The 26,235-nt window shown below is 40.6% G+C and overlaps 1 protein-coding gene across 5 annotated transcripts in view; it reads left to right on the top strand.

Moving 5' to 3' along the window:
- LOC138960234 (neurogenic locus notch homolog protein 1-like) overlaps positions 1–26,235 on the top strand; it is a 75,468-nt gene that overhangs the window by 6,915 nt on the left and 42,318 nt on the right. For 4 of the 5 annotated variants that reach the window (XM_070332032.1, XM_070332031.1, XM_070332029.1 and 1 more), the window contains exons 5-27: positions 199–320; positions 1,192–1,312; positions 6,236–6,424; positions 9,074–9,217; positions 9,697–9,832; positions 11,195–11,329; positions 11,730–11,867; positions 12,922–13,062; positions 13,742–13,882; positions 14,543–14,683; positions 17,255–17,368; positions 17,886–17,999; positions 18,271–18,384; positions 18,758–18,871; positions 19,166–19,279; positions 20,582–20,695; positions 21,722–21,835; positions 22,289–22,402; positions 22,772–22,885; positions 24,287–24,400; positions 24,569–24,682; positions 25,194–25,307; positions 25,685–25,798. In XM_070332032.1, the coding sequence (XP_070188133.1) occupies positions 199–320; positions 1,192–1,312; positions 6,236–6,424; positions 9,074–9,217; positions 9,697–9,832; positions 11,195–11,329; positions 11,730–11,867; positions 12,922–13,062; positions 13,742–13,882; positions 14,543–14,683; positions 17,255–17,368; positions 17,886–17,999; positions 18,271–18,384; positions 18,758–18,871; positions 19,166–19,279; positions 20,582–20,695; positions 21,722–21,835; positions 22,289–22,402; positions 22,772–22,885; positions 24,287–24,400; positions 24,569–24,682; positions 25,194–25,307; positions 25,685–25,798 (2,890 nt within the window). The remainder of the gene's footprint in view (positions 1–198; positions 321–1,191; positions 1,313–6,235; positions 6,425–9,073; positions 9,218–9,696; positions 9,833–11,194; positions 11,330–11,729; positions 11,868–12,921; positions 13,063–13,741; positions 13,883–14,542; positions 14,684–17,254; positions 17,369–17,885; positions 18,000–18,270; positions 18,385–18,757; positions 18,872–19,165; positions 19,280–20,581; positions 20,696–21,721; positions 21,836–22,288; positions 22,403–22,771; positions 22,886–24,286; positions 24,401–24,568; positions 24,683–25,193; positions 25,308–25,684; positions 25,799–26,235) is intronic. The other variant, XM_070332030.1, reaches the window with a different exon arrangement.

Below are 26,235 nucleotides of genomic sequence, written 5' to 3'. Positions count from 1 at the left end.
TAAACAAACAACAGGCTATAATGTAACTACTGAAAAGGTGCAAGGAATCGAATGTGCAAACCAAACCAAAACTAAAAGGATATTACGGTTCAATCGATAATCTCAGATGAAACTGTTTGTGCAACTTGCGCCTCGTGTTTGTCTTACATCTTTTATTAATTGCCGGGATTCTGTTTGCTTTTTCCTTTGTTTTCCAAGGCGATGAGAACCGCTATTGACAATGAACAAGTGCCTAATGGCAGGGAGAAACTTCTGCTTGCTGTCAGTGTGTCGGCTGAAAAGGGGACCGCCTACCTGTTTGCACCAAGAGACCTTGCGGAGTATGTATCAAATACATTCAGAAACTATTACTTATTTTGTATTGTACTCCTGATATTTTATTTTATTGTGATTTTTTTTATTTTTTACTTTAGATTATATTTATACAGACTGTGATGACATTGCCAGGTCACCTTTGGTACTGCTGCTTCTATCGCTGCTGGTGCTACTACTACTACTACTACTACTACTACTACTACTACTACTACTACTAGGCCCTACTACTACTACTACTACTACTAGGCCCTACTACTACTACTACTACTACTACTACTACTACTACTACTACTACTACTACTACTACTACTAATAATAATAACAACGATAATATCATTATTACCACCAGTACCACATCCATCACCATAATTTCTACGGCTACGACGACGGTAACATCGTCCATCATCTTCGTTTGGCAGATAGAACAGCAATGAGTAAAGATGTGGATAAGAATAGAGATAAGGATGCTATTAATGACAACCTTACTAGGCAGCAGCCTTAATAACTATTCCCAATTATCCCAGACGCAGAATGCCAGCATTCCGTTTTGAACGGAAACAACATTTCCAGAACACTATCGATGCTGTCCCTTTTTGATAAAACAAAGATAAGAAGAATGACAGTTTTTTTCCGTTTTAAACGGCATTCACAACGCTTTTGCAATGTGATAACAACACAACATTCATAATAATTATTGTCCATTCTTTCCATACCATCCCGAAGAAGGCAGTTGCATGCCGAAATATTGATTTAAACTTACCTAACCTGGTTACTGGTGTGTTTTCTTTTTATTTAATTATAGTCCAGTGTAAAACAATAGGCAACATTCTTAATGTATAACCTTCCCTTTAAGTCACTGTTTTAATGTCAACACAGACTGGCGGATTATGTGACGTTGACGGCCTATGATTACTACGCCTCGTGGTCAGAGACCCTTGGTCATCACAGTCCTCTTTACCCTCCGGACTCAGAGCCTCCGGACAGTGGCAACTCACAGGTAATGTTTGGTTGCTGTTCTTGACGTCTATTTCGTTTTTGGTTGTGGTGGTAGTGAAATGATCATGTTTATTGGTAGTGCACTCTAAACAGAAGTGTTTCATTTTAAAACACATTTCTGTAACAAGTTTAAACACTTTGTGACAAATAGACGTTTATCATTAAACGCACACACACACACACACACACACGCACACACACACACACACACACACACACACACACACACAGACGCACACACACACACACACACACACACACACACACACGCACTCACACTTAGGCACGTACACACACATTAACAAGAACATGACAAATCTGAATGATAGAACAAGGCAAACGCTTTATTTATCACATCAATAATCAGATGAATACAATAATGTATTTAATATAACATATAGTTGCAACAAGCATTATGCTCAATCACCAGGTCGATTTACATACGAAACAGCTCTGATTTGTTTCAAAACTACAGGAATACCACAGACACTCATGCTTAGACAAACATATAGATAGACAGACAGACAGACAGACAGACAGACAGACAGACATAGAGACAGGCTGGCAGGCTGGTATACGCGCGAGCAAGCACACACACAGACACACACACACACACAGACACACACACACACACACACACAAACACACACACACACACACACACACAGACACACACACACACACACACACACACACACAGACACACACACACAAACACACACACAGGCACACACACACACACACACACAGACACACACACACAGACACACACACACACATAGACACACAGACACACACACACACACACAGACACACACACACACAGACACACACATACACACACACACACACACACAGACACACACACAGACACACCCACAGACACACACACTAACACATATGTACATACATGTGCATAATAAAAGACTCGTACAAGGGAAAAGCGCGCATGCTTGATTTCATGCTAACGTGTGTTTTTTTCTACCATCTTCGTATTTCTTGCCCTTGTTATCTTGCCACACCACCATACTCTTTTTAAAGTAATCTTTGCTGTTGTTTCTCAGTTAGTCTTACTCTCTTTATGGTATGATAATAACATGATAAGTACATTAATACAGAAATACATGTCCAATGTACATTATTCCGATCTTAATCAGCATAGACCAATAACGATATCAGTCATGTGCCTTTCAACTGATTTTTTTGAATGTCCTGAATTACAACTAATCTTGGTTCTCGTTGTGTGTTCACCCTGACTACACAACAATCGTTGTAACATCTCACAACATTAAACACCATTTTATCTTGTACCATTTCATCCTAACCAATCTTGTTTTTATCTGCTCTTTGGCATCCTTTCGCGTTCTGCGTGTGACCACTCTTTCTTATTTCACCTAATTCTCTTCCGCCCCATCTCATATCAAAAGTAACACCTACCAACCATCCGATCCCATTTCATCAGTCCCATCGACAGTATCTAATCCTATCCCATCATGTCAAAAGTCACGCCATCCCATCTTATGGCATCGTGTCTCAACTCCCTCCGTTCCACCTCCAGTTACTTCATCTCATTACACTCGTTGTCTCCCATCCAGCTTCATCTAATTACACCACATCTGAGTTCGTCTGCACGAAGCCGCGAACGTGTGACTGAATGTCTGGTTTCCATAGCTAGCAAAGTGGTACTGCGCGAGGTTACATATACACTAAGAAATCTTTGATCCGAAAGGTGATCCAGATAGTCGAGTTGACGGCCTTATATGTAAGACCTTACACCGGTCAAATAACAGCCCAAATATGCCCAACAAAGGTCACAATGGGTCAAATAAGACCGAAGTAAAAATCTAAGATAAACAAGGAGGTGCCAATCACATTATTGAGTTAGCCCCGTTCTCTCCGTACGAACTATGCCCGGGAGAGGATTTCCTACGTCCTCTTGCGAGACTTGCACGGATCGAACTTATCAACTTCCACTCTCTCACTCAAATATGTGATAAAAATACAAGAAGAGTGGTTGGAACTAGTTTTGAACTCCCAATATTTACTTGGGGGGAGCTCTAACCCAAGGCCTGCCGTGGGCTCGTGTCTCGAGACCCCGTTGAAGGATAAGACAAGAACCAGGAAAGACTTGGCCAATTGGAACTAATTAATAATATAAAATAATTTCACAAAACAGAACAAACGTAGAAAACAATTACAACACAAACTCGCGTCTGCTTTCACCACCACGACACACAATAAATGTTGTCACTTTGTACTTTATTTCTTAATATAATGGCAGCTAATACACATACGTACAGACAAGACGAGTTCTCAGAGGATTGGTGGGCTTCAGCCTGAGCGTACAATATCTCTGTCAGGCGACAAAAGGGTTAATCCCATGCTAGATCATTCTCATACATCTACAGGGCACTCACTGACCCCAATACTAGCAGATCACACAACCATCCTTTTATCAAAAAATTCAATACACTGTCCTCTTCACAATGCCAACTATTACAAACACCCCTACCATGGACAATGTCATCACAACTTCCGGTTAAAGTTTGGATTACACTATATGGGGAGAGCACACTTGACGTTCACAACAGTCACAAATAATGATTACCGAGAGAACCCCGTAAGACAATAAAACTAGATCTAAAATAAGAATAAAAAAAAATAAAACCTAAAACTGAAACCTGAACCTAAAACCGAAACCTAAAACTGAAACCTGAATCTAAAACTGAATCTAAAACTAAAACCTAAAACCTAAATCTAAAACTTAAACCTAAAACAAACCTGAACCTAAAACCAAAACCTGAATCTAAAAAAAAACCTGAACCTAAAACTAAACCTAAAACTAAAACCTGAATCTAAAACCTGAATCTAAAACCCCTTAGGAAAGAGTAGTCTACAAACGACGTCTGCTCCCTCTTCTCATGCCTTTTCTCTCGGTCACGCTACCTCTGGCCGAAACATGAAAACCGCGGCATCCTCCTCCATCTGCAATTATTACGGAACTATCAATAGCGACTAAATTAACGATTTTGATTTCCTGTCGTATCCAAGATGTTGTCATCTCAGATTACTGACTGACTTCACTATGAAATTAATACTTTTCCCGGAAATCTACCACAATTTATGTTTTATCATAGTACACTTTCTTCTAATACTGTGTACAACACGGTTTAACAACATAGTCTCGGCTGTCACATCACGCTTCCACTTCAACTCTTAATCAACCCTGTGACGTCACCTCGTCATAAATAGACTGTCTTTCACAACTCAACTAAAAGTTCAATTTTCTGATCAATCGTTTTCAAAACCATTCCTTATAACTACCAACATAATATTCCCCCAAAATATCATCCTATTTTACCAATATACCTGTGATTAATCATCAATTTTCATCAAAAATATGATTTGCACCGGCGCCATCCACAAACAGGCTTTTCTCACAACAAGCACCACTTCAAATCCAACAAATTTTCATCCTTAATCTCACCATCAATCATACAAATATAAAATCAAAATTACCTCCACGTCTGGCATCACAATCTACCACATTAGATCACCGGATGCTGCCAAGAATCTCTATTTCTTTCCCGATTCTTTTCTCAATACTACGCCAGCATGTCTTCTCGACTTCGCAGTCAGGCGGAAAAGGAACATCTTTGCGCGCGTCTCCAATCACATGACCCAAAAATACTCTCCTACCAAAAACCTAAATCCTTCAGTACTCGTGATTCAAACCACTTTCCAACTCACAAATCCTTTGTGAACTCATACCCTGTCAATCAAAATAAAATCTTAACACAAAAACGTATTTTGTTGTCAAAACATAATTTGCAGCAAATCTACATTTTAACCTCAACAACGCAAAGGGAAATCCCTTTTTGACTACCGTAGTTGTTTCCCCTACACCGCAAATCCCTCGCACTTGGTTACATATGGCATACAAAGTTTGAATGAAATGACACAGGAATTAATGCTTTAATAGAGGTGCGACATTTTTCGCAATAACTGTTTCGCTAAGCTATGCTCGGATTCAAAGGATGACCAGAACTGAACAGTAATCATCAACTACGAATTCATCACTTCCAACCTCATTGCAAATCACGTCCTCTTATGCCGTGCCATCCTGCATTTTTTCATCGTAGCTTACTCCGTTCCGTCTTTTCTTATCGCATTCTACTTCTACACAATCCAATGTGCCTGAAATCAGAGACTGCTGTATACACTCATCGTCTAGGAACTTATCACATCCACCCTCACTGCAAAACACGTCCTCTCATGTCGAGCCATATTTTCATCGTATCTTACCCTGTTCCGTCTTTTGTTATCGCATTCTACTCTATCGTGTACACTCGTATCTCGTCCCGTCGGGCCAGATACCTGCTCATACCGTCTCATTGAGTGCATCTTACCTTGCCACGTCTTATCTCTTACCCTATAAACCTATGTCATCCCATCTTGTACCACCACGTCCCATCCCTCAAGCCCGCTAATAACCACAGCCGAACCAAGCGAACTGGGTTCGGATAGTGTTCGACTCGGCTCTTTGACTTGGTAAACATCAGAACTTCCGATTACGTTCGTAGTTACTCGGAACCAGCCTTCGGGATTGAAAGCCCGCAACTGACGTGTGAAAAAAAAATTCGCGTTCGGCGAACGTTAGCCGAATGTTACACCGTGCCTTGTTCGGTGTACATGTACTAACGAGCGGTGAATGTTTCGGTGACACCGGTCACATGATCAAGAAATATCATACGAGAAGACTCGTGATCGTTGACAGCGTTATAGCCGCCATTAGTGTCACTCTTCAAGGATGAAGATATACAAATATCCCTTTTACCCGGGTTTCAGTCCATTTCATACCATTTTTTGTTTGTTACCCCACCTTATTTCATTATATAACCTATTTCATTACGGGGTTTTTCAGCACGAAGCTGTAGAGATGTGGTTGGAGGCCGGTTTGCCTGCGAACAAAATGGTTCTCCGCGAGGCAGCTTATGGCCGGACACAGGCGATGACCAGCGCTGATCAACACTCGCCAGGAGATCCGGCCGACACTACCGTGGAGATCGACGGACCGATCACCAAAGTTCGCGGTACTTACGTGTACTATGAGGTGTGTATTGTTCTTGTGTAACACAATCCAATGTGTCTGCAATCGACGACTGCTGTTCTTAGGGATTAATAAGTGTTTTACAAGGCGAGATACACCACTAAAACACGAAAGTATGTACCGTCTTGTGAGCATTTTGGAAACATAACTTCGAGTGCAATTTCCGAAATCAGAGACTGCTACGGTCTCCATCACTAATTCTTTAAGATTTCCCCTGGACTCCGGAAATAATGTTTACTAGACTACATCCAGTAGAATTGGACTCAAGGCATTCACTGCTTTTATTGAAGTGCTATCGTTGTTGCTGAAACTGCATACGTAGATCAGCAAGCTACACATTTCCATCGACTAACATCGACATTTATAAGTACAGTGCATATAATGTAACTGCGTATATCAGAACGAAGAAACAAATTACCAACTTCCAGCACGTCAAAGGCATTGTCTTCAAGCTAATGCACGTAGAAAACCAGGGCCTGACTACCGGGGGGGGGGGGGGGGAGAGGGGGTATGGGGGTTGCGCAACCCCCCCCCCCCAGCCTAAACATGTACCTCACTTATTTAAACATTTTTTATTATTGTTTATTTTATGCCGTTTCACGCAAGGAGCGACCATTTTCCTATCTCAGAATATCCCATGACCTCCCTTCTTTGTCTCTGTTACTTCAGTATGGGTATATATGTTGTATTTTTATAGCTCAATAAATACATCATGGACTCAAAAAAATATATGATAGTGCAGATTCCGATTTGGGCGAAGAACTACTTTGCTCCCGACCTTTGACCTCGCGCCGAACAATGTGACACATTTGTATGAAGTCCCAAAATCGTATTGCACGGCTCAGAAAACCATATCAGTTGCACGCAAAAATGAATCTCAGAACTGATCTGATGTATGAGATGCAATAAGCAAACGTTTCTTTCATTATGAAAGCAATGCAGGTGGGAAAAAACGAACATTCAACTTACAAGATAACCAGATGCTAGCGAACCAAAACAAAAACACGAGTACCCTCCCCTTGCTTCGTTAGCAGACGACTTTTGAGAATCTGTCAGACCGTCCTTACCTGGCACGGTTGGGCTTCGCTATCATCAGCTGTTTCACGTGTTTTGCGAGCAAGTCTACTCTTTTGCCTGGCTCTGCAGTAAGTCCACATTGGCGATGAAGGTATCTAAGAACTTAACATGTGTGTATTTTTCCGTAATCCAGTCATATTCTTTCAAAATGCAATCAAGCGGCGGTGACAGACTTGGGTCCTGTTTTCATCGCATCAATACCAGTTTAGGTTCATGCAAACACACTCGCAAAACAGTTTATCATGTAGATACATTTCAAATAGGGAGCAAATGGTTAAATCTACATATGTGTTCCCTAAAATTTGCTTCTCTGTCAATAAGACTAATTGTATAATAATGCGTTCGAAAAAAACAACGTGGAATCGATTCTGAATCGAGTCGAGTAAGCCAAATGGGGGCCAAACCGGTTTCCCCGTTCCGCCGACCTGAAACGCAAAAGAATTGTGCGCTTCAACTAAATGGATTTCTATACGACTTCATTACTTTCTTGCAACTTATGAACCTTTACTTAACGCTTTTAAACGGTCTGAAAGTAGTGTTACCGCGTACTTATAGATGCACTCATTCGTTTTATTTTTTCAGCGACGGTCACTTAGTTTAAGGTTGCAAAAAGGCCATGTCTCGCTGAAAACACTGTTTCACACTCCACAGATCGCAAAAGTGCCGCTAGTAGTCTACACTTTGTGTTTGATGGTAGAATGGGATATACAGATTACAACACTCGTGGTTTTTTATATGGCTTGTATTTCAGTCAAGACCCAGCGGGAATATCAATCGAGAGCCACTCGCCAAAGGCTCGTGTCTCCCGATGATATTCATCCGCTGGGTCTTGACTGAAATACAAGCCATATAAAAAACCACTCGTGTTGTAACCTATACATATGACCTACCCATCACTGAGTGGCCGAGTGGTAACGCACTTGCGCTCGGAAGCGAGAGGTTGCGAGTTCGACCCTGGGTCAGGGCGTTAGCAATTTTCTCCCCCTTTTCCTAACCTAGGTGGTGGGTTCAAGTGCTAGTCTTTCGGATGAGACGAAAAACCGAGGTCCCTTCGTGTACACTACATTGGGGTGTGCACGTTAAAGATCCCACGATTGACAAAAGGGTCTTTCCTGGCAAAATTGTATAGGCATAGATAAAAATGTCCACCAAAATACCCGTGTGACTTGGAATAATAGGCCGTGAAAAGTAGGATATGCGCCGAAATGGCTGCGATCTGCTGGCCGATGTGAATGCGTGATGTATTGTGTAAAAAAAATAATTCCATCTCACACGGCATAAATAAATCCCTGCGCCTTGAATATGTGCGCGATATAAATTGCATAAAATAAAAAGAAATAATAAAAAAATTAAAAAAATCCCTGCGCTTAGAACTGTACCCACGGAATACGCGCGATATAAGCCTCATATTGATTGATTGATTGATTGACCACTGCCAAGCCCCCCCCCCCTCCTCTTAGCCTAGTCCGGCCCTGAAAACGATATACTTTGGCATGCATATCACAGAATGATTCATCCGAATACATTGCAGATATTTACATTTGCAGTACACATACATCTGTTTCTCTTTTCCAGCTGTGTAAGAAAGCGGACGAAGGATGGACAGAGGTGTGGATGGACTACTCTCAAGTCCCTTACGTATACGGTACAGACACAGTCGACGGGAAGGATCAGCTGGTCTGGATTAGCCATGACAATGTGCAAAGCTACACTGAAAAGGTATGCTGCTCGGATTTTCTTGATCGATACAAACCTACGAACAAGAAATAGTAGGTTTGATACACGTGTTTGAACGTTTCTTGCAAAGAAGTCACGAAGAGCGCCTTCATTGGAAATATCTTAACAACACCCATTAAGTGTTTGCATAGTACACCTGCATATACTCAGAAATGCCTATGATCTGGCATCGTGCACAGTAACATTTAGTCATACATTGTTCGTCTTGCCCAATAATGACTGTGAAGTTTTGATAATTTACGAACCAGTGTTACTGAAATACAAGAATGTGGAAATAATTCATCTGTAGATGTCAGAAACAATATATAAAACAATATAATTATGAACACAATTCTGATATGCCTATCAGAAATAATATATGAAAATGACTCTGTACATTTGTTTTTGCCAGCTAACAAATACGAGGATATGTATATATTGATAAATTGTGTTATACACTCTGATTCTGATGTTATTTACAGGCTAAGTACGCGGCATCGCGAGACCTTGCCGGTATGATACTGTGGTCACTGGATACTGACGATTTCACGGGGACGGTGTGTGATGAGGGCCCCTACCCTCTGCTGACCGCCATCAAAACCGTACTGCCACAAGACAGTGAGTTGTTTGTGCAAAATCTTACTTATATCTATAACATTAAAACAAATATAAAACACCTAAAACATAAACAAGAACCTGACTGTTGGTGCGACATCCAATGTTAACACACTGAAGAATGTTGTACACCAAGTCAGGGACAGCACACGTAAAACGTGAACAGTTTCGCCTCTGGGGCTTTCTTCAGGACACAAATATTCACTTTTTACATTTAGTCAAGTTTTGACTAAATGTTTTAACATAGAGGGGGGAATCGAGACGAGGGTCGTGGTGTATGTGTGTGTGTGTGTGTGTGTGTGCGTGCGTGCGTGTGTGTACGTGTGTGTGTGTGTGTGTGTGTGTGTGTCTGTCTGTCTGTGTGTGTGTGTGTAGAGCGATTCAGACTAAACTACTGGGCCGATCTTTATGAAATTTGACATGAGAGTTCCTGGGTATGATATCCCCGGACGTTTTTTTCATTTTTTCAATAAATACCTTTGATGACGTCATATCCGGCTTTTTGTAAAAGTTGAGGCGGCACTGTCACACCCTCATTTTTCAATCAAATTGATTGAAATTTTGGCAAAGCAATTTTCGACAAAGGCCGGGGTTTGGTATTGCATTTCAGCTTGGTGGCTTAAAAACTAATGAGTGAGTTTGGTCATTAAAAATCGGAAACTTCTAATTAAAATTATTTTTTTTATTAAACGATCCAAAAACAATTTCATCTTATTTTTCGACATTTGCTGATTCCAAAAACATATACATATGTTATATTTGGATTAAAAACAAGCTCTGAAAATTAAAAATCTAAAAATTATGATCAAAATTAAATTTCCGAAATCGTTTTAAAAACTATTTCATCTTATTCCTTGTCGGTTCCTGATTCCAAAAACATATAGATATGATATGTTTGGATTAAAAACACGCTCAGAAAGTTAAAACGAAAAGAGGTACAGTAAAGCACAGCGCAATCGCTACCGCGCCAAACAGGCTCGTCACTTTCACTGCCTTTTGCACTAGCGGCGGACTACGTTCAGTTTCATTCTGTGAGTTCCACAGCTTGACTAAATGTAGTAATTTCGCCATAAGCGACTTGTTTATATTTCTGTGCCGAAGAAGCCCCCAATGACTCAATGACGAACATTTTGACGATGTATACTTGTGCTGTCCCTGTTATGGTGAGTTCTTTACATCACACTTACAATGTTTTGCGTTTGTCTACATGTTGCAATTGTTATTTTTAACACGCCCAGTGATTGAGTTCTTCTGAAAAGTGCCAGTGCAAATCAAGATTTGTCAGAACCAGTTTGTCGTTGACTCGATCTCTGTCCTAGCTTGGTAATTATGTTATCTATAGATGTTGTCTTTCCTCTGTTCCAGTCTGCCCTTTCCAAACGTGGGGACCTGACTGCACACAGTGTGGTTACTGCGAAGGCCCCAGGCCTTGTGACAGAGACACTGGTGTGTGTCCGCGTGACTGTCTGCCTGGCTGGATTGGCGACCGCTGTGACCGAGGTTTGTGTGCGCATAATGTCAAAACAAAGCTCATGAATAGTCTGACATATTCAAAATCTGATTGACCTCATCTACTTAGACATTTCATTTCTGAAAATGAAATTATACGTGTAGTGTAAGTACAACCTTAGACAGATCTTTCATTGGTATCTTTAGGTTGTGAAACAAAGGGTTTGATTTCTTGCATTTCAGCAACGGAGTTAGACCTATATAGGAAAATAACAGAAAGAACAATTCAGAATTGTTTGGTTTATCCCATTTCATTCAAACATTTCCTCTTACAGGCAGGTCTGGTCAGACCTGTTGCAAACTTTGTTGTTCAGTACACAAGCCAAGAAGGCATTCTTCTATCGTAACAAAATATGTATCTTATCCTAAATGACGATTACTTTTTCTACAGGATGTCCTTCGGGATTTTACGGAGAGGGGTGTTCTGTGCCATGCAAGGGTAACTGCAAGGATGGCCTGTGTGACAAAGTGACTGGAGTCTGTGCTCAAGGCTGTGCTGCAGGCTGGTTCGGAGACGGCTGTGACCAGGGTTCGTTGCATTCTTTTTGATTCATTCAGTAGCCAGCACATGCATGAAACAAAGGCAGTCGTGCAAGTATGCGTGAACACATCAACCTTGATACGTACATGGTTGGTTAGTTTTCTTCTTGAATTGCATTGCATTGCACGAGCTTTCGTTATCGAAATCAGTCTTGCGTTTTTCTGGTTCTTTTGAGGATTCTATATGATATCTTGACCAGACTAAATCCTTTTACATTTTGACCTTAATCCTTCCTCACTTCGGAATGACATTACGTCTTCTTCCTATTTTCAAATATTATTCTACCACACAACAGTTCAAGTCCACCACGTAATGCAACGTACCCCTCCCCCCGCCACACACACACACACTTCTACTCCCCACTGTTCTACCCACTGGACGCCCTCCGCCACCTCACCCTCTTCCGTCCCGTTCGGCATCCCACACCACCAGACCAATTTCTGTAAGCCTGCTATGCCCTTAAATTCAAAACAAGAATTGTAGGTTATTGGAGCGTTTCATTATTGACAAAACTATACGTTACATTTACGTCGACCCAGTGGCCTTTAAGTAGACAGACAGACAGACAAGACAAGTAGACAGACAAGTAGACAGACAAGTAGACAGACAAGTAGACAGACAGACAGACAGCCAGACAGCCAGACAGACAGACAGACAGACAGACAGACAGACAGACAATCACTTAAGATACAAATAATGAACTTCGTCAATCCATGTCAGAGTTCGGTGGGTTATAGAAACACGAAAATACCCAGCATGCTTCCTCCGAAAACGGCGTATGGCTGCCTAAATGGCGGGGTAAAAAACGGTCATACACGTAAAATTCCACTCGTGCAAAAAACACGAGTGTACGTGGGAGTTTCAGCCCACGAACGCAGAAGAAGAAGAAGTCGATGAAACTCGCTTGCAAGATGCCGGCAAGGTAATGATACACAAACATGCTCCGCCCTTGTTCGATATTTCTAATGTGTCAGTTTATTCGCTTCCTGAACAACACTTCCGTGCACCTCTCTCTAATATTCAATGTTTTTGTTTTTTCCAGAATGCGTTGCTGGAACATACGGTGAAAACTGCAATTTTACCTGCCGAGGGTTCTGCAGAGAAGGACAGCCATGTGACAGGTTCACGGGATTTTGCAATGATGGCTGCAGTCCCGGCTGGTTGGGGAACTTTTGTGATGAAGGTACGTCTGCGCGAAGGATAGTTTTTGTTTGAAGTGGTGTGAGTTTTTTTTTTTTATTTGCATTGACGCCGCCAGTTGTATCTTAAATATGAACCTTATTTCTCCTGCTTTTTGATTCGTCATCAAACAATATAATGATAAATACCGCTAAACTTTGAGATCGATCGAACATGAAAAGCAGAGTGTCATGTGTTTTGGCACGTTTAACGAATAAGACGAAACACTTCACCAGTCGTGATGGCATGCAATACCAAAAGGTTAGTTTTACGAACAAGGACTCCTGTTATGTAAAGATGCGACATCAGTAGTTTCTTTACACTGTAGCCCCCCACCCCCGCGCTCACACACACACACACACACACACATACACACACACGCACACACACGCACACACACACACACACACACATACACACACACACACAAACACACACATACACACAAACACATACACACACACACGCACACACACACACACACACACAGACTCACACACACACACACACACACACACACACTCACTCACTCACTCACACACACACACACACACACTCACACACACACACACACACACACACACACTTGTTAATAATTACTTGTCCATCCATCGCATTTTGTGTTTGCTTGCTTGTAATCCTTAAATCACACAATTTTGATCGGAATCTTATTTTCTGTTCAGAATGTGCTAACGGGACGTATGGTCAAGACTGCCTTCAGACTTGCAGAGGTCACTGCAAAGGGGGACAACCCTGCTACAAAGTGACAGGGGAGTGTACTGGGGGATGCGATCCAGGATGGTTGGGAAGCTTCTGCGATCAAGGTATATGTGAAATGTAGGCTGACTGGTTTAAACAAGATGGTATTCGGTTGTGGATTTGATGTTGATATACACTTATTTCTTTTAAATATTTAAATATATATGTCATTCACATTTAAATATCACAAACAATAATAAACGAACAGTTAGGACAGGGATTTAAGCAAGACCATGTCTCAAACAAATACACAATGGCACGAATGAATACGATGATGGAAGAGACACCATATGCCATACACTAATGTTACCAAGGTAAACTATACACACACAAGAAGGATGGCTTGGCACAAAAAGGGTAGCGGGCGTTCCTGAAACTAAAACTTGTATCTCTTACAACGCATTGTAAGTTATTCCTGTTCGCCTGGCTCTCACTCTGTCTCTCGGACTGTTTTTCACTGACGTCCTTTCTTTCTCTTTTGACCTATGTAAAGCATTTTAATTGATATTATGCACAAACTAATTTCAAATAATGTTTTATCATAAATGTAAACGACTTAAATGTAATAGAGGTTCACTTCACTGCCCAAATGTTAGGTAGAGTAGTGTTATTGTATCTTGTTGTAATTATCACTTTTTCTGTGAACTGCCGTGGTCTGCTGCTTTGTTTTGTCTGACATTATAGTTCAATTTGCTGATTTCGGTCTTCTTCTTTTTTACACACAGAATGCAATGACGGAACTTTCGGTAAAAACTGCAGTCAGAACTGCACAGGGTACTGTTTAGGTGAACAACCCTGCGAGAAAGTAGCAGGCGTGTGTACTCAGGGATGCAGTCCGGGCTGGCTGGGGGATTCTTGCGATCAAGGTAATGTTATCATCATGGTGTCGGGAATACAACGTTAACTCTTATCGCAACTGTAGTTCACTATCAGCATCAGCATTTTCATCATCATCATCATCGCCAGCAGCGGCGTCTTCGTCGTGGTCGTCCTCGTCATCACCATCGTCGTCGTCATGATCAGTCTTAGTATTGTTCATGCGTCTGAACTTTTAGTCAAAATGAAACTGTTGTTCAGGGCATACTGTGAATGCACTCGGTGTCTTGATCAAGAACGTCGATTAGGTCCAGGCACCTATGCTGCAAGCGCCAGTGTTCTTCGTTGTAATCGTTCAATCGTATGTAAAAACAAGTCGCGTAAGGCGAAATTACTACATTTAGTCAAGCTGTGGAACTCACAGAATGAAACTGAACGCATTGCATTTTTTCACAATGACCGTAGTCTGCCGCTAGTGCAAAAGGCAGTGAAAGTGACGAGCCTGTTTGGCGCGGTAGCGGTTGCGCTGTGCTGCATAGCACGCTTTACTGTACCTCTCTTCGTTTTAACTTTCTGAGCGTGTTTTTAATCCAAACATATCATATTTATATGTTTTTGGAATCAGGAACCGACAAGGAATAAGATGAAATTGTTTTTAAAACGATTTCGGGAAATTTAATTTTAATCATAATTTTTATATTTTTAATTTTCAGAGCTTATTTTTAATCCGAATATAACATATGTATATGTTTTTGGAATTAGAACATGATAAAGAACAAAATAAAAGTAATTTTGGATCGTTTTATATAAAAATAATTTTAATTACAATTTTCAGATGTTTAATAACCAGTCATTAATTAATTTTTAAACCTCCATGCTGAAATGCTATACCGAAGTTTGGCCTTCGTCGAAAATTGCTTGGCCAAAATTTCAATCAATTTGATTGAAAAATGAAGGTGTGACAGTGCCGCCCCAACTTTTACAAAAAGCCGGATATGACGTCATAAAAGACATTTATCGAAACAAAGAAAAAAACGGTCTGGGGATATCATACTCAGGAACTCTCATGTAAATTTTCGTAAAGATCGGTCCAGTAGTTTACTCTGAATCACTCTACACACACACACACACGCACAGACACACAGACACAGACACAGACACAGACACAGACACACACACACAGACACACACACACACACACACACACACACACACACACACACACACACACACACACACATACAGTGACACATGCACCACGACCCTCGTTTCGATTCCCCCTCTATGTTAAAACATTTAGTCAAAACTTGACTAAATGTAAAAAATACTCAAATTTCAACTGATGAATGTCATTATGTTGCGGTTTACAAAAAATATCATCAAAACATCCAAACTCTTCACAGACATCACTCTGGATATTGAGTATTTGTATGTGTACAAGTGGAGGGATTACCTTTCCCTTTGTAAAAGCCTTGACTGATCGAAGAAAGTGAGCGGAACTGTTTTTACTGCAAAGACTGTGCCTTTAACATCCTTGTATTTGGTACGCTTTGACGTGCAGATATAGACGAGTGTGCCAGTGCCCCCTGTCAGAACTGTTTTTACTGCAAAGACTGTGCCTTTAACATCCTTGTATTTGGTACGCTTTGACGTGCAGATATAGACGAGTGTGCCAGTGCCCCCTGTCAGAACTGTTTTTACTGCAAAGACTGTGCCTTTAACATCCTTGTATTCGGTACGCTTTGACGTGCAGATATAGACGAGTGTGCCAGTGCCCCCTGTCAGAACTGTTTTTACTGCAAAGACTGTGCCTTTAACATCCTTGTATTTGGTACGCTTTGACGTGCAGATATAGACGAGTGTGCCAGTGCCCCCTGTCAGAACTGTTTTTACTGCAAAGACTGTGCCTTTAACATCCTTGTATTTGGTACGCTTTGACGTGCAGATATAGACGAGTGTGCCAGTGCCCCCTGTCAGAACTGTTTTTACTGCAAAGACTGTGCCTTTAACATCCTTGTATTTGGTACGCTTTGACGTGCAGATATATATAGACGAGTGTGCCAGTGCCCCCTGTCAGAACTGATTTTACTGCAAAGACTGTGCCTTTAACATCCTTGTATTTGGTACGCTTTGACGTGCAGATATAGACGAGTGTGCCAGTGCCCCCTGTCAGAACTGTTTTTACTGCAAAGACTGTGCCTTTAACATCCTTGTATTTGGTACGCTTTGACGTGCAGATATAGACGAGTGTGCCAGTGCCCCCTGTCAAAACTGTTTTTACTGCAAAGACTGTGCCTTTAACATCCTTGTATTTGGTACGCTTTGACGTGCAGATATAGACGAGTGTGCCAGTGCCCCCTGTCAGAACTGTTTTTACTGCAAAGACTGTGCCTTTAACATCCTTGAATTTGGTACGCTTTGACGTGCAGATATAGACGAGTGTGCCAGTGCCCCCTGTCAGAACTGTTTTTACTGCAAAGACTGTGCCTTTAACATCCTTGTATTTGGTACGCTTTGACGTGCAGATATAGACGAGTGTGCCAGTGCCCCCTGTCAGAACTGTTTTTACTGCAAAGACTGTGCCTTTAACATCCTTGTATTTGGTACGCTTTGACGTGCAGATATAGACGAGTGTGCCAGTGCCCCCTGTCAGAACGGGGGTACCTGTGAAGATCAGGTCAACGGCTACCTGTGTCAGTGTGCACCTGGTTATAGCGGGCAAAAATGCCAGACAGGTAAGTTATTGTCCAGCGTTGCGAATGACCTGACACAGATAGCCACACAAAACATTTGTAAAAAAATTATTACAAAAGCAGCCTGATTTTAACAGAGAAAGAGAGAGAGAGAGTGTGTGTGAGAGAGAGAGAGAGAGAGAGAGAGAGACAGAGAGAGACAGAGAGAGAGAGAGTGAATGAGAGAGAGACACAGAGAGAGAGAGACAGAGAGAGAGAGACAGAGAGAGAGAGACAGACAGACAGACAGACAGACAGACAGACAGACAGAGAGAGAAAGTGAGAGAGACAGAGACATACAGACAGACAGACAGACAGAAAAAAATAAAGAGAGAGTGAGAGAGACAGACAGACAGACAGACATACAGACAAACTGACAGATTGACACACAGACATACAAAAAAGACAGAAACATGAAGAAAAAAAGGATTCCCTCACTCTTATTCCGCAAATGTCGACGCGAAGAACCTCAGACTTAACGTGGATATAGTTATATATTTTTGTTCTATATACCGTGCAGATGCAGACGAATGTTCAAGTGCCCCCTGTCAGAACGGTGGTAACTGTGTAGATCAGGTCAACGGTTACCTGTGTCAATGTGTGGCTGGTTTTACTGACCCACAGTGTCAGACAGGTAAAGCGTAACTATTCAATTTTTTGTTGTTGGAAATTATTCAAGACAAAAAGACAACAAACAAACATACAGACCAACAAACAAACATACAGACCAACAAACTCGTAGATGTTGTTAACGGGAAGACAACAAGAGAAAAAGAAAATGAGACATGGATTGTACAACAAAATCTCAAAATGATAATTGTGTGCATTTAAGAAGAAATCGTCCGAATTAACTATCCTTCCATCAGTGCGATGTAGATTTGTTATACTTCTTTCCTTGCTTTCAGACATTGACGAATGCGGAAGTGCCCCATGTCAGAACGGTGGAACATGTGTAGATCTAATCAACGCCTACACATGTCAGTGTGCACCAGGTTACTCACAGCTGCAATGTCAAATAGGTAAAGTCAACTCTTCGTTTGAGATTTTGGAATTAAAGGTGTCGTATTTCATAGCGAAGGTTCAAATTACGTTTTGCAAAACAAATTGCAGCAGTGTTAGCATTATTGTATACACCCAGAGAAAACGAAAAACTGAACAGCAAAGCAAAGCAAACAAACAAACAAACAAACAAACAAAGGCCAGATAAAACTTTTCACAATGTCCGTATTGAATTATAATACGCACACGGGCTGTCTTGAAACAGAAATATGACAAGTAAGCGGATGCCGGGCATGTCTTTGCTACATTATAATCACTCCTGTCTCCAATTACTGTTTGTCTTCTGTTGGCTAATTGAGTCAATCATATTCTTAATTGAACCCTTGCTTGCAGATATTGACGAGTGTGCGAGCAGTCCCTGTCAAAATGGGGGCATGTGTACAGACAATGTCAACTCCTACACCTGTACCTGTAGTGACGGATATACAGATGACGACTGTGGTGGAAGTAAGATTCTGCCATGTAGAAATCATTGTTGAGAGGTAGATATTTGTGTTCGTACAGTTAAAAAAGCCGAAGAATTTGATGAAACTAACATGTTGGTAGAAGAATAGGGCTGCTGGTTCCATTGAAGACTTTTTGGCGGAAAGACACAAAGAGAAAAGAAAACGAGACATGGATTGTAAAATAAAAAATTAAAAATGGTAATTGTGTGCGTTTTAGGAGAAATCGTCGGTATTTGCTGTCCAGCTTTTAAATGCGAGTAAGACTTAGTTTGCTTAATTCTGTCCTTGTTTTCAGACATTGACGAATGCGCAAGTTCCCCATGTCAGAACGGAGGAACCTGTGTAGATCTAATCAACGCCTACACATGTCTGTGTGCACCAGGTTACTCACAGCTGCAATGTCAAATAGGTAAAGTCAACTCTTCGTTTGATATCTCGGAATTAGTGAGGTCGTATTTCATGACCAAGGTTCAAATTATGTTCAGTGAAACAAATCACAACACTGTTAGCGCATTGTTGTCGATACCAAGAGGAAACGAAAGATGACCAGCAAAGAAAAGCAAAGCATAGAAAAGCAAAGAAACGAAAAAAAAAGAAAAGCAAAGAAACGAACAGCATAGCAAAACAAAGCAAAGCAAAGCTAAGCAAAGCAACAAACAAACAAACAAACAAACAAACAATGGCAAGATACAAATCGCAACGTCCTTATTGAATGATTATACACAAAAGGACTCTATTAAAACAGAAATATAACAAGTAAGAAGATGACGGACATGTCTTTGCATCACTTCTGCCTCTAATTATTGCCTCTGATTGCCTTTTTACATTTAGTCAAGCTTTGAATAAATGTTTTAACGTAGAGGGGGGAATCGAGACGAGGGTCGTGGTGTGTGTGTGTGTGTGTGTGTGTAGAGCGATTCAGAGTAAACTACTGGACCGATCTTTATGAAATTTGTCATGAGAGTTTCTTGGTATGATATCCCCAGATGTGTTTTTCTTTTCTTTGATAAATGTCTTTGATGACGTCATATCCGGCATTTTGTAAAAGTTGAGGCGGCACTGTCACAACCTCATTTTTCAATCAAATTGATTGAAATTTTGGCCAAGCAATCTTCGACGAAGGCCGGAATTCGGTATTGCATTTCAGCTTGGAGGCTTACAAATTAATTGATGACTTTGGTCATTAAAAATCTGAAAATTGTAATCAAATATATTTTTTTTATAAAACGATTCAAAATTACGTTTATCGTATTCTTCATCTTTTTCTGATTCCAAAAACATATAAATATGTTATATTTAGATTAAAAACAAGCTCTGAAAATTAAAAATATAAAAATTATGATTAAAATTAAATTTCCAAAATCGATTTAGAAACAGTCGGTTCCTGATTCCAAAAACATATATATATATATATGATATGTTTGGATTAAAAACACGTTCAGAGAGTTAAAAAGAATAGAGATATAGAAAAGCGTGCTATACTCCTCAGCGCAACCGCTACCGCGCTTTTCTGGATTGTTAATTTCCCTGCCTTTGCCACGAGCGGTGGACAGACGATGCTACGAGTGTACGGTCTTGCGGAAAAAATGCAATGCGTTCAGTTTCATTCTGTGAGTTCGACGGAGCTTGACTAAATGTTGTATTTTCGCCTTACGTGACTTGGTTTTGTTTATTGAGTCAATAATATTCTGAATCGAACCTTTCTTTCCAGATATAGACGAGTGTGCGAGCAGTCCCTGTCAGAATGGGGGCATGTGTACAGATAATGTCAACTCATACACCTGTACCTGTGTTAACGGATATACAGGTGACAAATGTGACGGAGGTAAGAGTCTGACATATAAATCCCAAACCATTGTTGATAGGTAAATATTTGTGTTCGTATATACCGTTAATTAAGAAAGCCGGAATCTGGTGAAAATACTATATAGCTATTCTGATGAACACGTGGGGGAATTCGGGGGCTGTGATTGGATGGTCTCTTCCGATTATCAAAGCATAATGCTACGGAAGTCGGCCATTTTTCTCAATATCCAAAAGCATATTGAGAAAATGGCCGACGCATGATTCCGGTTTACCCATCTGTACCACGGCGATGTTTCTATCGACAACAGCATACACTGACAACTTAAAAAGCTGTTTCAACAACTGTGTTGTGAAGTCGAATGCACTTGGAGTCAGTTTTTCTTCCAAAGTCAGAAAGCGTGTAGCGGTGTGCATGTCTGCGCGAACATGATGCGCGTAAGAAGTTTGTCTGCTATCAAAACCTGAGATCAACGCATCGACGCAAAAACTGTCATTTTGTAAGTTTGGAACAACAAATCAAGGTCAGAACAGCTATATAATCGCTATTGTGTTTTCAGCGTAGCAATAGGGTCCGATATTTAGACTCGAACAAGTATAATGCGACTGGTCTTCGACTTGTCGGCATTATACTTGTCTCGTCTAAATGTCGGGCCCTATTGCTACGCTGAAAACACAATAGCTGGTAATGTTGGTTGAAGATGAGGGTTGCTGTTCCATTGAAGACTTTTTTCCGAAATCAAACTTTGTAAGAACATGGATTTTACAAAACTATCGTTTGCTTGTATCTTCCAATCTGCTTATGCATACTATTGTTTATTTAAAGCGAGAGTAAGTTACATCAAACTAGAAAGGTGTGGACATAAGCGGACGTATTCTGCATACAAGGCGCGACAGTATCTCTGGTAAATTGTATGGTCAGCATTGTTTTGGCATAAATCATAGTGTTTCAACATGTTTCTGGTCAAATGTGCGGTCAGAGTTCGGCTTAAATCATATTTATTTAAGGCGTACTTCTGAAAGTTCAAGATTCATTAAATTCTTACAGATGTAGACGAGTGTGCAAGTGCTCCCTGTCAGAACGGTGCCGACTGCGTAGACCAGGTAAACGGCTACCTGTGTCCGTGTGCACCTGGCTATACTGACATGCAGTGTATGACAGGTAAGAGATATATTCATATCATTTTTGACTGTCGTTTGCAAACTCACACAGGATGTCACATTTCAGAGGGCGTTATTGCCCAAAAGCCCCGCAAATTTGCCCTGATATGCTTTTTCTTATGACAAAGACGTGTGAAAAAAACAATGTGATGTGATATAACACATCGCGGACAAAGGAATCTGTCTCTTCCATCACGAAGTAAACGTTACTTTCGTATATGTATTTAGTAACTTACGTATTATATTTATTCTTTCTTCCTGTTATTTTCATTGCAGTAATCCCATGTGTGTGCTTGTGTGTGTGTGTGTGTGGGGGGGGGGGGGGGTGGAGGGGGGGGGGGAGATTGATGAATGGGGGAATTGGGGATTACAACATAAGGCGCTCTTTATCAAATGAATAAGCTAAACTTGTCTTTGGATGTAAACTTATGCGACAAGGGCGTGTTTTATTCAGATATTAACGAGTGTTCGAGCTCCCCCTGTCAGAACGCTGGTTCCTGTGTTGACCAAATCAACAGCTACCTGTGTCAGTGTGTACCTGGGTATACAGATCTACAGTGTCAGACAGGTAAGGATGATATTGTGCTGCTGACAAAATAGTAAAAGTTTGGTAGGATTTAGGACTAAACTAGCGTTTGTTATTTTACCTTAAAAAAAAACCACACAAAAAAACCACTTGTGTTATACAAATCGAGTTTACGTCTCTCAGTACGACAATTCAAGCTTTAAGAAGAAGAAACAAGTCGTGTAAGACGAAAATACAACATTTAGTCAAGCTGTCGAATGAAACAGAACGTACTGCATTTTTTCACCAAGACCGTTTACGATCGAGACAGTGACAAAAGGTCAACCGTGGACAGACAGGTACACACGCAGACAGACAGATGAGGACAGATTAAACGCCCCAAAAAACGTTTTGGCTACTTATGATTTCCAGATATAGACGAATGTGCCAGCAGCCCTTGTCAGAACGGTGGCAGGTGTAACGACAACGTGAACTCTTACACCTGTGTCTGTGTTGAGGGATACACAGGTGTCAACTGTGATGGAGGTAAGTATACCTGTGCAGTAATCGTTATCTGGATTGCCTTTTCCAGACATATTGTTTGAGAAAGTGTCATCTGAAGAGATTTTTATTGTTCGAAGATGTAGAGTGTATTCTTGTCATATCAATAAATTAAGCTGAAACAAGGTTTTACTTTTAGTGAATTATTTATTTGTCAAATTCCTACTGTTTTCCAGATGTAAACGAGTTTACTCCCCCCTCTGTTTCTTTCTCTCTGTAAACTTGGTAACTTACCCAGCAACCAGAATCACTTACCCAATATCAGGCCTGAATCCTCGATAGCACACAGGTTTAGGAGGTAGACTTTGTGGGATCTACTTTTGCGATTGAAAAGTTCCGAACGCTCTTATGTAAATATACATCTCTGGAGCAAACAATACAAACATATCGCATTTAAATTAACAACTACAGGCTTGAACACGAGAATGTCCATATAAAATCCATGAGCTCGGTTGTTTTCTGAATCTAGATCTGCCGTGCACAAACGTTTAACACAAGCAAATTCCCAAGGCAAGTAACTCTCATACTTTGTCTAGCGACAAGAGTAGTTCCCCTTTCAAAATTCTTTTCACTCAGTTTCTTCGACAAACAACTGCAATCCGACGGTCAGTTTTCAACAATATTCTATTTTATAAACATATCACACGCAACCAAATGCACACATCTCATCAATTTAAAGAACCTAAAGCGGTTCCATACACTATTTTGCCCCAGAAAACTGAACTTCATACAGTTTGTAACGTTGGAACACGAGTGCAAAAGTTCGTCTGCTTGTCCCATTCGACCAAGGAACATATCCTAAGCGATACCAAAACATGAACAGAACACACAATATCTGCCTTTACAGCCACAGCAAAATAACAACATATCGGTGTACTTGATTTTAGTCCAAAACAGGGAAACTGACAAGAAGTGTTAACAGAATAGAATGATTTGCCCGGAACTATACAACCGCGCATTAATCGATCGCCTGCGCAGGTTGACTGGTTGAGTGAATAGGATTCGATCAAACTTTCCCACAAAAACTCCTCTTTTCTTTGAATAACTAAAGAAAGGAGGAATAAAGAGGTTACACACCTCGTCTCAGTGATTATTAAAACTAATGGTCTCAGTTCGAGGTCATGAAGCTCGCTGAAGCTCGCATTTTTCATGATCTGTCAACTTCGACCATTATTTTTAATAATCACTGAGACTCGGTATGTAACCTCTACATCTCCGCTACTTGATGTGACACTTGATTTGGTATGTTGACGTTAAAACTAAGATTAACATAAACAAACTCAATCTGTATTTGATGCTATATAACATGGCGTTAATTTGAGTTCTTGGACATGGTGTAGTTCGAGAACGGATTAAAAATGCGAATTTAATTTTGTTTTTTTGCAGACATTGACGAGTGTGCAAGTAACCCGTGCCAGAACGGCGGCGTGTGTACAGATGACGTCAACTCTTACACATGTACCTGTGCTGACGGATACACAGGTGTCAACTGCGATGGAGGTACGCTCAAAGGAACCCATATGGACAAATTCGGCAAGATCAGTCGAATCGAGAAAACAGGAAATTAACAAAAACAAAATATTGTTGCATGATAGTATGTGTATGCCTAAGAACATTGTTGGCTTTATTTTATTCACTTTTGTCGTATTGCTCGGCTCTACCTTGCAGACATAAACGAGTGTGCAAGTGTACCATGTCAGAACGGTGGCACGTGCACTGACCGGGTCAACAGCTACCAGTGTGGGTGTGCACCTGGTTACACAGGCACATTCTGTGAGACAGGTAATTAGCATTGAGCAAGTATATCTGTATACAATGGTCTTTTCTTTTAATAAACAGTTACAGGCTAGGCAGGAGAAAAACGAAAGTTCTGAAGGAAAACAAGAACAACATAAACAGCAAAAATGACGCTAAATATTAAAGGTAAAGGGCATTATTGATCTTGAATATTGTTATCTCCGCTTGGTGATTTGGTATTGTTTGCTAACAACGGCTACCGGTGTGGGTGTGCACCAGGTTACACAGGCACAAACTGTGAGACAGGTAATTAGAATTGAGCAAGTATATCTAATAACTAAAACATGAACCAAGAAGATATTGTGGCATGATATTCTTTTTTTTATGTCAAAGAACATGTATTTTAACTGTGTTTTAATTTTAAATGTGTCAAGCGCAAAGAGCATAATTGTAAAGTTATGATGTTGCGCTATATAAATGCTCATTTATTATTATTATTATTATTATTGCTTTGTTTTCAGTCACGTGTGATGTATTGCTCGGTTGTACCTTGCAGACATAAACGAGTGTGCAAGTGGACCATGTCAGAACGGTGGCACGTGCACAGACCAGGTCAACGGCTACCGGTGTGGGTGTGCACCAGGTTACACAGGCACAAACTGTGAGACAGGTAATTAGAATTGAGCAAGTATATCTTATGCAATGGTCTTTTCTTTTAAGAAACAGTCATAGGCTAGTGTGACTGCTGATTTGATTTGTTGACGTTAAAACTTAGATTGACATAAAATTCTGTATGTTTTTCTGCAGAACATGGCGTTTATTTGAGTTCGTGGATTTGGTGTAGTTTGATAACTGATTAAACATGCGAATGTTATGTTTTCTAAAGACGTCGACGAGTGTGCAAGCAACCCTTTGTCAAGAAAACAGAACTAGAACATGAACTAACAAGATATTGTGGCATGTATATGATATTCTTGTTTATGTCAAAGCACATTTATTGCTTTGTTTTTAGTCACGGTTGATGCATTGCTCGGTTCTACCTTGCAGACATAAACGAGTGTGCAAGTGGACCATGTCAGAACGGTGGCACGTGCACAGACCAGGTCAACGGCTACCGGTGTGGGTGTGCACCAGGTTACACAGGCACATTCTGTGAGACAGGTAATTAGAATTGAGCAAGTATACCTTATGCAATGGTCTTTTCTTTTAAGAAACAGTTACAGGCTAGGCAGAGGAGAAAAATGAATGTTTATGAAGCAAAACAAGAACAAAAGAAATAGAAAAAAGGAAGCCAGGCAGAGGAAAAAAATGAAAGTTTCTGAAGGAACAAGTCAAGAAAAGAAAAAGAAAAAGAGACGCTAAACATTGTGTGTAAATTAAAGGTAACGGGCCATTTCCATCTTGAATATTGTTATCTTCGCTACTTAGTGTGACTGCTGATTGGATTTATTGACGTTAAAACTTAGATTGACATAAAAAATAAATCTGTATGTTTTGCTACAGAAAAACACTGACCTAATCATTAATTAACTAATCAATTAATCAATGTTTAATCAGTCATCCAACTACACCAAAACCAAGACATACACCCACACCGG

This window comes from Littorina saxatilis, linkage group LG2, assembly GCF_037325665.1.
Source record: "Littorina saxatilis isolate snail1 linkage group LG2, US_GU_Lsax_2.0, whole genome shotgun sequence".
In the NCBI taxonomy this organism is placed as follows: Eukaryota; Metazoa; Mollusca; class Gastropoda; order Littorinimorpha; family Littorinidae; genus Littorina; species Littorina saxatilis.
Note: the sequence above shows the minus strand (reverse complement) of the source record. Positions and strands in the feature narration are given on the sequence as shown.